Genomic DNA, 12,646 nt, shown 5'->3' with positions numbered 1-12,646 from the left:
TCAACAATAACGGAAGGATAATGTCGACGAGATGCGAGCAATTGCATATGTCAACGTATCAATTTTAATACAGTTAGCCTAATTACCAGTTCGAAGATTTCTTTTCTATTGTTTAGAACATCACGACAAGATTCCACTGAAAGCTAACGAGGATTTAATTGGACCTTGAAGACTCGGCAATAATCTATAATTTAATTGTCAAGCACCGGAAGCTGAATTAACCAAATATCAGAAACACAAAAATCATGACAGCAACTCGTCTCGACGCGATTTTTACTCTTTTCACTATTTTCCCTCATTGATTCAGTCACGAAAACATGTCCATTATTGTATTAACATTTTGTGGGATTTGCTAGAGTTAGCAAATTCGACGAAATCGCTTCTTGTGTTTTGCTAAACAGTTAGCAAAAACTCAAATCATTAAGACCGTCCCCCTCCCTTACAGACAATTTTTCCTCAGGCAAAGATACAGGGATGCCAACGTTCGGCCGTCCCGAAAACGACCTAACCGAAGAACGAATAGCTCACATTCTAAGCGAAGCGAACCAATTCCAACAAATGAAAACACACGCTGAGGATAGTCACAGTAACGACGATTCCAAATCGCCCCACAACCAGTGCTTGAGTCCTTTTTCCAAGGACTCGTCGCAAAATCGCCGACTGAAAAAGTACGAAAACGACGACATTCCTCAAGAGAAAGTTGTGCGGATCTACCAAGAGGAGTTGGCGAAGTTGATGGGTCGAAGGATTGAGGATTTTAGGAATCCGAGAGAAGCGTTTCCTGGGTGAGTATAACTTTGAGGGTTTTTTGCCAGTTGCTAAACTCATGGTAGTATGTTTTTCCCCCAATTGTTCAGTGGAGGACAGATCGACCGGACCCAGGAGGAGATCCGCATGGCTTTGGATGCCTACCACCGCGAGATTGTTAAACTGAATCAAACAAACCCTGGACAAATGCCCAATTTGGGGCTCTTAGCCTTGCAACAGCAAGCACTAGCCCAACACCAGCCCAATGGAGGGGTCCAAGACTTATCCTTACCCAAAGATAAGAAAATGGTAAATGGGGGAGAGGAGAAAGACAAGGATGGGTCAGACGAAGGCTTAAGACATTCCGGGAGTGCTTTTAGCCTCGTACGACCTAAAGTCGAGCCAGGTTCCCAACCATCAAGTGGTTCGACCGCCTCCAGCCCTTTGGGCAACTCCATCCTCCCACCAGCAATGACCCCAAATGAGGAATTCTCCGGATCTTCCGTCGCCAGCCCCCTCCAACGAATGGCTTCCATCACCAACTCCCTCATCTCGCAGCCCCCCAGCCAGCCCCACCACTCCACCCCGCAGCGCCCCCTCAAAGCCGTCCTCCCGCCCATAACCCAGCAACAATTCGACCAATACAACAACCTCAACACCGAAGACATCGTCAAAAAAGTCAAGGAACAACTCAGCCAGTATTCGATAAGCCAGCGGCTTTTCGGCGAATCGGTCCTGGGGCTGTCCCAAGGCTCCGTCAGCGACCTCCTCGCCCGCCCCAAGCCCTGGCACATGCTGACCCAAAAGGGGCGCGAGCCCTTCATCCGAATGAAAATGTTCTTAGAGGACGACAACGCCGTCCACAAACTCGTCGCCAGTCAGTACAAAATCGCCCCCGAGAAACTCATGCGGACGGGGGGCTACGGGGGCGCCGCCGTCTCTATAGGCAAGCCCATGCCCCCCACTCCCAAAATGCTAAACGACGCTGCAGGTATCATCAGTAAAATGCAAGAAACGCAAAATTTGTTACCACCGTCATTGCAATTAGGACCGCCGCCTCTTAATCAAAATCCACAGCCGCCACCGATGCTGCTAACGCCGCCAGGAGTGCCACCACACCATGCGATCAGTTTACAGAACCCGGACCATTTGAAAAAGAATCCGAGTCCGCATGGGATTCAACATTCGCCGATGGGGCAACATCAAAGTCTGAGGAACATGCACCAGCATATGTCGCCCAGTGTGTACGAAATGGCCGCGTTGACACAGGATCTGGACACACAGGTCATCACCACCAAGATCAAGGAGGCGCTTCTTGCAAATAACATCGGACAAAAAGTGAGTCCAACATTTTTTTTCTTCAATTTTAAGCAGTTGATAAGGGTTTTTATCAAAAGTCTTCCTTCCATATGCGGTTTTCTTCTCTAATTTTAGGTGTTTAGTGTTGTGAAGTTTTCTTCATTTTATTTCAGTTCGCCTTTCTTCATTATTTCGTTGTATATCTTCACAAGATTGTGTCTTGTTCATTGTGGTTTCATGAGGTTTTAACATCAATCTTCTTTATTTCATCTTCAACGCTTTCCGCAACTCACAAACAGCGCACTTTTTTTCAAGCTTTTTCTTCACCTCGTCATTTCAGGATTATCCGATCTTCATCATTTCTTCGTTTTAAATCTTGCTGAATTTGTCTATTTGAACGCATTTCTTCATTCTTGTCGCTTTATTTGTGAGCATATCTGTTCTGGATTTTCCTTTTTTTTCCTTAATCATTTTTCCTGTCCTATTAATAATTTTGTGAATTCTTTTTGAAACTTTTTTTCTTCTTAATCAATTTCGGCCTTTGAAAAAAATTTCAGATCTCTACTGATCTGTGCTGATTTTGCATACTGCGGCTTAATGCATTTTTAAAAGCGATCTTTTTATGTGGTCTCTTCACCTTTCCTTCAATGTTTGATTTCTCTTCTCTTTATCCGCTTTTTGTTTCCTCAAATCTTTACCAATTCATGTCTTTACACGTATTTTTTTTTCAGTTTTTTTAATTGTGCTCATATTTAAAGATCAAACTCCTTTCCTCCTTCCGCAAGTTTTCCACGTTAATTTTCCCATAATTTACGATTTTCTTTTGCTTTTTTCATTATTTATTCAATTTTCAACTTGTTCAATAAGGTGATTGAAATTTCTTACAAACCTTCATACCTTTCCGCAATTTTCAACTTCTTCATTTTCAGAATTATGCACTTATGTATGCTCCTCTTCATCCAAAATCTTCACATCTTTGGCTTCCTTCGTTAATTTTATTTATGTCAATGCAGTTATTTTTCCTTTCTCTTCTCTTTTTTTGAAAATTTTCACCGTTTAGTGTATTTACAGAAATTATTGATTCAGTGTTGCTTTTAGATCATCTTTCTCCAATTGTAATCTTTTCTAGGTTTTCTTTGTTCCTCTGCATTTCTTCAGTAATTTGTGACATTCTTCCCCTTTTATCTTCGTCCAGTTTTTGATTTTTTTATCAGTCTTTTTTACTTCATCTTAAATTATTTTGCAATTTTTAGTTGCTTCAATTTCACCTCGAATTTTACAAATTAAATAGATAACACTCTTTATTTAATGTTTTCTTTGCGGTAAGTTTGTGTCACTTATTTTATGACGAACGGACTCTTCATCCAAATCTTTTTCGTCTTTTTCAATTCTTGATAATTTATTTTTACCCATTTGTTTTTTTTTCTCCCATCTTCATCATTTCATCTTTTCCTTGTTTGAAAACTTCCCTGTTTTGTCTTTTTATAAGCATTTCTTCAAAGACTCTCTTATAATCCTTGTCTTGTCTTTCTGGTCTGGATCAAACTCTGTTCTTCCTTCATAATTTTTTTACGTTTTTTTTACGTTAGTGACATTTATTCCCTTCATTCGATTTTAGTCCATTAAAAAATTCCAATATTTACTGACATTTTAATTTTTTTAGTTAAATTCATCCATTTCAGCCGAATTTCTTCTTTCTTCATCCTATTTTCGCTTTAAATCTTTACTAGTTTGGTCCTTACATGCATTTCTTCAATTTGTTGTTCCAGAATCGCTTTTAATTCTTGTTTGCTTAATTGTAACCCTTTTTCACAAAAAAAAATACTAGTTTTCCTCCTTTTTCTCTATTTATTTATGCAGTTATCAATCAAGTTATCCAGTTATCTCTGTTCAACCAAGACAATTTGTTCCTTTCTTCTATCACTGTTCTATCGTCTTTTCTTCGATCCTTCTCAATTGTCATCCTTCATCCAATGTTTTATTCCAAATTTTTCGTACCTTCTCTTTTTATCTTCGTCCAATTTTTGATTTTTTGATCCTACCAAGAAAAATTCCTCTTTTTCCGGTCGTTGGTTGCTTCCTATCTTCAGTAATGTGATAGAACTTGAATTCCACTTCGTGTGTTTCTCCTCCTCTTCTGTTCGGTTCCTTTTAAAAAGCAAATTCTTCGGTTTTTCTACGAGTTTTTGCCTACTATAGCTTGAACCCTTTTCTTTTTTGCAGATATTTGGCGAGGCAGTCCTCGGCCTCTCTCAGGGATCCGTCAGCGAGCTGCTTTCAAAACCCAAACCTTGGCACATGTTAAGTATCAAAGGTCGTGAGCCCTTCATCCGCATGCAACTGTGGCTAAACGACGCCCACAACATCGACCGCCTCCAAGCCCTGAAAAACGAGCGTCGAGAGGCAAACAAACGACGGCGTTCCTCCGGTCCCGGCGCCCACGACAACAGCTCCGACACCTCATCGAACGACACCTCCGAATTCTATCATTCCAACTCGCCCGGCCCTGGCCCCACTAAAAAGCAACGCGTGCTCTTCTCCGAGGAGCAGAAGGAGGCCCTCCGTCTGGCCTTCGCCCTCGACCCCTACCCCAACGTGGCCACCATCGAATTCCTCGCCTCGGAGTTGGGGCTGTCGAGCCGCACCATCACCAACTGGTTCCACAACCACAGGATGAGGCTGAAGCAGCAGGTGCCCCACGGCATCGCCTCGGACATCCCTCCCAGAGAGCAGAGCAGCCAAGGGCCGTTCGATCCGGTCCAGTTCCGGCTGCTGCTAAACCAAAGACTTTTAGAGTTATCGAAGGAGAGGATGGGACTTGGGGGAGTCCCACTACCGTACCCGCCCTATCTTGCCGCTAATACGAATCTAGCGGCGTTAATCAGCCGAGGCTTGTTGCCAAGTGAGGTGGATATGGCGGCGTTAAATAACGCAGTTAAGGAGCAAATGAGCGGACTTGACTTGTCAATGACGGGGCTAAAGCGCGAACCTGGTGACGACTTCGACGATGACGATGTCGAAAGCAACGTGGGTTCGGAGGATTCGAACCTGTCTTCGAGTAGTCTGATCAAAAGCGAGCCCAAGGAGGCGCCCCCTAGCCAGGGCCGGAGTTCGAGGCGGAAACCCGCGGCCCCCCAGTGGGTCAACCCCGACTGGCAGGACCCCGACAAAGACAAGCCCTCCGGCGATGAGGTCATAATAAATGGAGTTTGTGTGATGCAGACCGAAGACTACGGCAGACGCAGCTCGGAGGAGACGGTCCGAGTGGAGCCGACCCCGGTCCTGGACCGGTTCGAGGACGACCAAAGCGACGCCTCGTCCATAAGCAACGAGGCGGAGCCCCAGGCCAACCCAGCGGAGGAGAAAGAAGACAAGGAGGAAGAACCCCAAGTGACTAAAGATGATAAAGAGACAGAAGACGAGCGGTGGGATTACTAAAGTGATAAAAGACAAAGAGACTTCCGCGCGAAGTTAAGTGCAATCACGGATCGATATTTATTGTGATTACGATTTTTGTTAGCTTTTCTTGCCAACGAGGCACTGTTTCTCCCCTTTAAGTATAAGACTGTTACCATTTGCAAAGCAAAATGTTTTAAACATTGTGATAATTGCTTGTTTTCCGTGTGCTTCTCCCCGAAAAAAGGCCAAATCGCAATTGAATTTTTGTACATACGAAATTTGCTCCACCCCTCCTCTAGTCTTTCCAGGGCATGACTTTTGGCCAGTTAAGTTTCTGTTGTTATTTTTCCAGTGATCTCTGGAAGTGTCTGTTCATACATAGCTTTAATTTCCAAATAATTTAGGGTTAAAACAAAGCATATCGTTACTTGTAAGTATTACGAATCCACCCAATAGAAATGAATTTAAAATAGTGATGTTATCCTTGTTTCTCTTCCAGGACGATAAAATATGGCACGAGTGCAATATTTTATCCCGTTTTTAAAACAAATGAAATGTATATTTTTGGCAATATACAACTTTGTGTAATTCTTCCATTGTATTATTCAATGTAAAAAAGTTATTAAAATTAAATACGTAATGTTCTGCTCTTACAAAATGTTTAAAGAATTAAGTGAGAGACATTATTAGCAAAATATGTATAAAATGATGCACATTTTTCAATAACTGCATGTAGAATAGCGTCGTAATAGTTTTTTTGTTCGCTGTAGAAAAGTATTTATCGTTTCGTAAAAATAAAACGAACTTTCTTAATCTGTTACATTTTTTTTATTACTATTGACTCGAAATACCTGAAAGTTGGTTTTATTAGCGACGTTTTTTTATTCTCATATTATATTTTATAAAATGTAGAAACTATCAAACGTTTAATTAGTAATGATTTCTGTATTGTAAATATTTACATCATATCATTCTCCTTTTGAAATTTCTAAATTATACATTTCACTGTATTTAACAAGTTGTTTTATTAAAATCACCCAGAGATATGACGTCCAGTCTTCCACATTCAAACTGTTTCCGTGGAACTCCAGACTGAATGTAATTAAACAAATAAAAGACGTGGAAATACTCTGTTGCATTTATTTTAAACGCTCAACCCTCCTTAACTTATTCTAGCAACCTTAGTGCAAATTCACGAAAACAAAGAAAAAAATTTGTTCTTTCAATTCATCTTCCATATAACATATTGCAAGTTTGTTTTCGTTAAAACCAGAGCTGGCTGCCATTTCGTATTTAATTAAGACACGCAATTATGAAATGTAAGATTATTTCGTTCGTTTTACTAACAAACGCCTCACATAAATTTGAATTTGGGAATTTTTGGTTTGTCACTAAACTCGAGTGTATGGTGCGTTGTTAAGAAAAATGTGTAGATTAGAAAAAAAATTTTGAAAAAAGTCCTAGTCATATTTTAAAAAATTTTAAAGCTCCATATTTATTGTAGTAGCTTTTTCACTTTTCATATTTATTTTATTTTTAATGGTTTTATGTTTCACACTAAATAACTGTTCCCTAACACAATGATGAATAATTATTTTTAATTTTACTAACAGTTCCTAGCAGTTTATTTTAATTGCAAAAAAATAAATACAATTTATCAATTTTTATTATTTAGTTTGTTCATTTTTTTATTTATTTAGGAAACCGTTTCAAAATTGATTCATTTTTATTGTTGAACAAATTCTATTTCTTTCACGATTGTTAGACAACGGTGCCACATATCATTTATTTAAAACTCGTTATTTACCAATAAGTTGCTCTAGTGTGTCTCTTTTAAGGGACTAAAAGTGCAAATAATCTAATCAGGTATCTTTAAAATGACTAAAAAATATTACACTCTAGCAGAAAACTTAACGTATTTTGCAGGATTTCCATTTAAAAAATTCAACATTTTTTTTGAAAGACTAAATTCGCGGTAAATGACGCAACTCACAATGCCAAAAATTTACAAGTTGATTCGATTTTGTTTAATATTACAAAAGTGATCGGACTTTAACTTGCTTTGTTATTTGTTTCATATTTTCCAAGCCAAATTTGAAAGAGTTCCTGTTGTCCGAATGAATTGAAATTTTGCATACTTACGTAACTTGCGTGACAATTCAATTATAAGGGATCATTGTTATTTCAAGTGGAGGCTTAAACAACTCGTGACCTAAAAAATATATTTATGGCATGCGAAATTATATAATACACCAATACAAAAAGTTAAAAATAAAACTCTAATCGCAAAATATTCGATATATTCAAAAATTATTGTTGCTGGTGCATTTTAGCTTGCATCGCAGCGATCATTTCTTGCATCCTCTTCAACTCAGCTTCCTTCTCCAACAATATCCTATCCTTATCACTAGTGGCAGCACCCTTATCATCACCAATCCTACAACAAAAAATTAATACCTGACTTAAACCCCCTTAAAACATACGTATTGCGCTTCGGAACCCCTCCTCTCGCCAGATGCTCCGACCTGTAATTCTCATAATGCACTTGTTGCGTGATCTCCTGCAAGTCCTGCATATGAGTGATCAACATTGTCCGCAACTTAATAAAATCACAATGATCGGGATTTTCCACCTCCACCACCCCCCAGGGGTAGAGCCGCCCCCTGACCTTGCGCCCCCGCACCTCGAGCAGGGTGTTAGCCCCACAAACGGCAAACGGAACAGCTTGCTTCAATTGTCTCACTTGCTCCTTGTATTCCTCATCTTCGTCCGAATCGCACTCAGGAAGCGAGTAAATGCGAATGCCGTGCTCCTGAATCTCATCCATAACTTTTTTCTTCAGTCTTTGCATTTCTTTCTTTGTTAGAACATCAGCCTTTGCAATAACTGGGACAATATTGACTTTGTTGTGAAGTTGCTTCATAAATTCGACATCAAGTGGCTTAAGGCCGTGCCCAAACGGCGATATGAAGTAAAAACAGCAATGAATCCGGTTATCCATGATATTCTTCCGGTTAAGTCCGGACTCGTCCCGGAGAAACCTCTCAAACTGGTCGTCAATATACCGGATTATTTCCGAAAAACAATCAGTGTTATCGATCGCGTCACCATATCCCGGAGTGTCAACGACAGTAAGTCGTAATTTCACCCCCCGTTCCTCGATTTCAACAGTCGAGGGCTCCAGCTTAACCGTTTGTTTCATTTTTTCTGAAAAGTGAGGTTACGGAGCGTCTAAACCTTCAAGGGCTTACCTATGGCGTCAGGAACTTGTCTTTCGGGGTACAAATCAGTTAGGAAGAGTGCATTGACTAGAGTGGATTTCCCTAAACCACTTTCGCCCACCACCATAAGGGTGAATTCGAAGCCCTTTTTCACCGATTTACGGTGGACTTGGTTGGGTAGATTAGCGAATCCGACATAACCCGGGGTTTCGAGGCTTGAAAACTTCAAATTTGGCGAATTAGTACCGTTTTTCATACAGGAAATTGGTCCGTTTTTGGAGTGATAAGGAATGATGGGAATACTTACATTTTTGACTGAATCGCTTGACATTTTTCAAGGTGGAGAGTCGAACGGGCGAGGTTAGTTGGTTAAGTACAAAAAAACGTAAAAACTGTGAGTTTTAAGTAATTTTAACGGTTTTAAAAGTCGTTATTGTTAACATAAACATCGACACGGTGTTGATTGAACCAACGACGCTGATTGGTCGGCCGTAGGTGTGGCACTGAATTGGTGCCAATCCAAGGAAAGAAAAGTCACTGTAATATAACATTTCGTTAAAACACAGCAAAAACTTTTTTTTAATTATATACTTTTACATTTTACCGAATTATTTTTTTTTATTTTTATCCTTTTAGAATCGATATATTAAAGATTGTGCACTACTGAATGTCTGGTAAGCACTCAAAAATCACAGTTATCTGCAACAAAAAAATAGGAAAAATTAAGAATTTATCTAGGAATACAATCAGATTTGTACAATACTTAGTCCCGATTTTGATGTGAGTGTTTTTCTTCATTATTTAAAAGATGCTTCGTCAAATGTCTTGAAATTTTTCTTCAAAAGCTTTAAGAGTTTCATCTACAATTAATTAATTAATTTTCATTCATATTTTGATTCTTATAAATACTTACTGTGTTCTAAAATGTTGCACTCACATTTTCACTTCACACACTTCACCACACTTAGAAAAATTAAATTAAAATTCACTCACCCCACTCCTTTTCGTTCCCTCTTCTTCTTTGAGCGAACCAACTGAAAATAAAAAAAATACAAGATCAGTATACAAATTTTCGATAAATACCTTTATGTATGTATAATGTTACTGATTTATATTTATTTATTAAAAAAAAAAAAAAACTTTGTCAACTAACCCTTTAATCCCGACCCTTGTAGCACGATTATAGCGTCCAGGTTCCCTGATGATCCATTCCATTGGCACTTTAATCACTCGAAATTTAAAAAATCGCGCACTACTGAATGTCTGTTAAACACTCGAAAATCCACAACCCGCACTTTCAATCACTCGAGTCATCTGAAACAAACAATTGAAAAAATTAGTAATGAAAAAAAAACAAAACCAAATTCGTACATTATACTTAGTCTAGAGCTGGCTGTGAATGTTTTTCTTCATTATTTAAAAGATGCTTCATCAAATGTCTGGAAATTTTTCTTCAAAAGCTTTGAGAAAATTACTTTTCATCTGCAATTAATTAATTAATTTTCACTCATACTTTAATACTTATAAATACTTACTGTGTTCTAAAATATTGCACTCACATTTTCACTTCACACACTTCACCGCACTTAGAAAAAATAAAATTCACTCACCCCACTCCTCTTCGTTCCCTCTTCTTCTTTGAACGAACCAACTGAAAATAAAAAAATACAAGATCAGTATACAAATTTTCCGTAAATAACTTTATGTATGTATAATGTTACGGATTTATACTTAATTTTTTTAGAAAAAAAAAACTTTGACAACTAACCCTTTAATCCTGATCCTTGTAGCACGATTATGGCGTCCAGGATTCCTGAAAATCCCTGAAGATTCATTCCATTGGCACTTTAATCACTCGAAATTTAAAAAATCGCGCACTACTAAATGTCTGTTAAACACTCGAAAATTCACAACCCGCACTTTCAATCACTCGAATCATCTGAAATAAAAAATTGGAAAAATTAGTAGTGAAAAAAAAAACAAAATCAAATTCGTACAATATACTTAGTGTCGAGCTTGCTGTAAATGTTTTTCTTCATTATTTAAGAGATGCTCCGTCAAAATTCAGGAAATTTTTCTTCAAAAGCTTTGAGAGAATTACGTTTCATCTACAATTAATTAATTAATTTTTATTCATATTTTGATTCTTATAAATACTTACTGTGTTCTAAAATGTTGCACTCACATTTTCACTTCACACACTTCACCGCACTTAGAAAAAATTAAAAATCACTCACCCCACTCCTCTTCGTTCCCTCTTCTTCTTAAAACGAACCAACTGAAAATAAAAAAATACAAGATCAGTATACAAATTTTCAATAAATGACTTTATGTATGTATAATGTTACGGATTTATACTTAATTTTTTTAGAAAAAAAAACTTTGACAACTAACCCTTTAATCCCGACCCTTGTAGCACGATTATGGCGTCCAGGATTCCTGAAGATCCCTGAAGATCCAGTCCATTGGCACTTTAATCACTCGATATTTTAAAAATCGCGCACTACTAAATGTCTGTTAAACACTCGAAAATCCACAACCCGCACTTTCAATCACTTGAGTCATCTGAAACAAACAATTGGAAAAATTAGTAATGAAAAAAAATCAAAATCAAATTCGTACAATATACTTAGTCTCGAGCTTGCTGTGAATGTTTTTCTTCATTATTTAAGAGATGCTTCGTCAAAAGTCTGGAAATTTTTCTTCAAAAGCTTTGAGAAAAGTACTTTTTATCTGAAATTAATTTATTTATTTTCATTCATATTTAAATTTTTATAAATACTTACTGTGTTCTAAAATGTTGCACTCACATTTTCATTTCACACACTTCACCGCACTTAGAAAAAATTAAAATTCACTCACCCCACTCCTCCTTCGTTCCCTCTTCTTCTTTGAACGAACCAACTGAAAATAAAAAAATACAAGATCAGTATACAAATTTTCGATAAATAACTTTATGTATGTATAATGTTACGGATTTATACTTATTTTTTTTTAGAAAAAAAAAACTTTGTCAACTAACCCTTTAATCCCGACCCTTGTAGCACGATTATAGCGTCCAGGTTCCCTGATGATCCATTCCATTGGCACTTTAATCACTCGAAATTTAAAAAATCGCGCACTACTGAATGTCTGTTAAACACTCGAAAATCCACAACCCGCACTTTCAATCACTCGAGTCATCTGAAACAAACAATTGTAAAAATTAGTAATGAAAAAAAAAACAAAATCAAATTCGTACAGTATACTTAGTCTCGAGCTTGCTGTGAATGTTTTTCTTCATTATTTAAAGATGCTTTGTCAAATGTCTGGAAATTTTTTTTCAAAATCTTTGAGAAAATTACGTTTCATCTACAATTAATTAATTAATTTTCTTTCATATTTAAATTTTTATGAATACTTACTGTGTTCTAAAATGTTGCACTCACATTTTCACTTCACACACTTCACCGCACTTAGAAAAAATTAAAATTCACTCACCCCACTCCTCTTCGTTCCCTCTTCTTCTTTGAACGAACCAACTGAAAATAAAAAAATACAGATCAGTATACAAATTTGCGATAAATAACTTTATGTATGTATAATGTTACGGATTTATACTTAAATTTTTTTAGAAAAAAAAACTTTGTCAACTAACCCTTTAATCCTGATCCTTGTAGCACGATTATAGCGTCCAGGTTCCCTGAAGATCCCTTCCATTGGCACTTTAATCACTCGATATTTTAAAAATCGCGCACTACTAAGTGTCTGTTAAACACACGAAAATTCACAACCCGCACTTTCAATCACTCGAGTCATCTGAAACAAATAATTGGAAAAATTAGTAATGAAAAAAAAACAAAAGAAATTCGTACAATATACTTAGTCTTGAGCTGGCTGTGAATGTTTTTCTTCATTATTTAAGAGATACTTCATCAAATGTTGGAAATTTTTCTTCAAAGGCTTTGAGAGAATTATGTTTCATCTACAATTAATTAATT

At 37.5% G+C, this 12,646-nt stretch overlaps 2 protein-coding genes across 5 annotated transcripts in view; one reads left to right on the top strand and one right to left on the bottom strand.

Moving 5' to 3' along the window:
* ct (cut) overlaps nt 1–6,573 on the top strand; it is a 57,252-nt gene extending 50,679 nt beyond the window's left edge. Inside the window, exons 6-9 of one of the 4 annotated variants that reach the window (XM_064358216.1) lie at nt 446–785; nt 834–1,738; nt 1,796–2,085; nt 4,270–6,573. In XM_064358216.1, the coding sequence (XP_064214286.1) occupies nt 446–785; nt 834–1,738; nt 1,796–2,085; nt 4,270–5,484 (2,750 nt within the window). In that variant the 3' untranslated portion in view covers nt 5,485–6,573. Of the gene's footprint in view, nt 1–445; nt 786–833; nt 2,086–4,269 lie in introns of all 4 variants that reach the window. The other 3 variants (XM_064358215.1, XM_064358213.1, XM_064358214.1) reach the window with 3 other exon arrangements.
* Nucleotides 6,574–7,653: 1,080 nt separating this feature from the next.
* On the bottom strand, nt 7,654–9,176 carry Septin1 (Septin 1). Its single transcript, XM_965642.5, has 4 exons — nt 8,974–9,176; nt 8,697–8,889; nt 7,929–8,652; nt 7,654–7,882 (listed from the first exon to the last, which is right to left on the bottom strand). The coding sequence occupies exons 1-4, from the start codon at nt 8,995–8,997 to the stop codon at nt 7,756–7,758; spliced, it is 1,068 nt and encodes a 355-aa protein (XP_970735.1). The 5' UTR covers nt 8,998–9,176; the 3' UTR covers nt 7,654–7,755.
* Nucleotides 9,177–12,646: the final 3,470 nt, after the last annotated feature.

This window comes from Tribolium castaneum, chromosome 8 (genome assembly GCF_031307605.1).
Source record: "Tribolium castaneum strain GA2 chromosome 8, icTriCast1.1, whole genome shotgun sequence".
Lineage (NCBI taxonomy): Eukaryota > Metazoa > Arthropoda > Insecta > Coleoptera > Tenebrionidae > Tribolium > Tribolium castaneum.
Note: the sequence above shows the minus strand (reverse complement) of the source record. Positions and strands in the feature narration are given on the sequence as shown.

Coding starts and splice junctions, on each gene's coding strand:
- Septin1 (XM_965642.5), bottom strand. CDS start 8,997: ATGTCAAGCGATTCAGTCAAAAAT. Junction 8,890..8,973: donor CAAGCGATTCAGTCAAAAAT/GTAAGTATTCCC, acceptor CCAAATTTGAAG/TTTTCAAGCCTCGAAACCCC. Junction 8,653..8,696: donor ACAAGTTCCTGACGCCATAG/GTAAGCCCTTGA, acceptor CTCACTTTTCAG/AAAAAATGAAACAAACGGTT.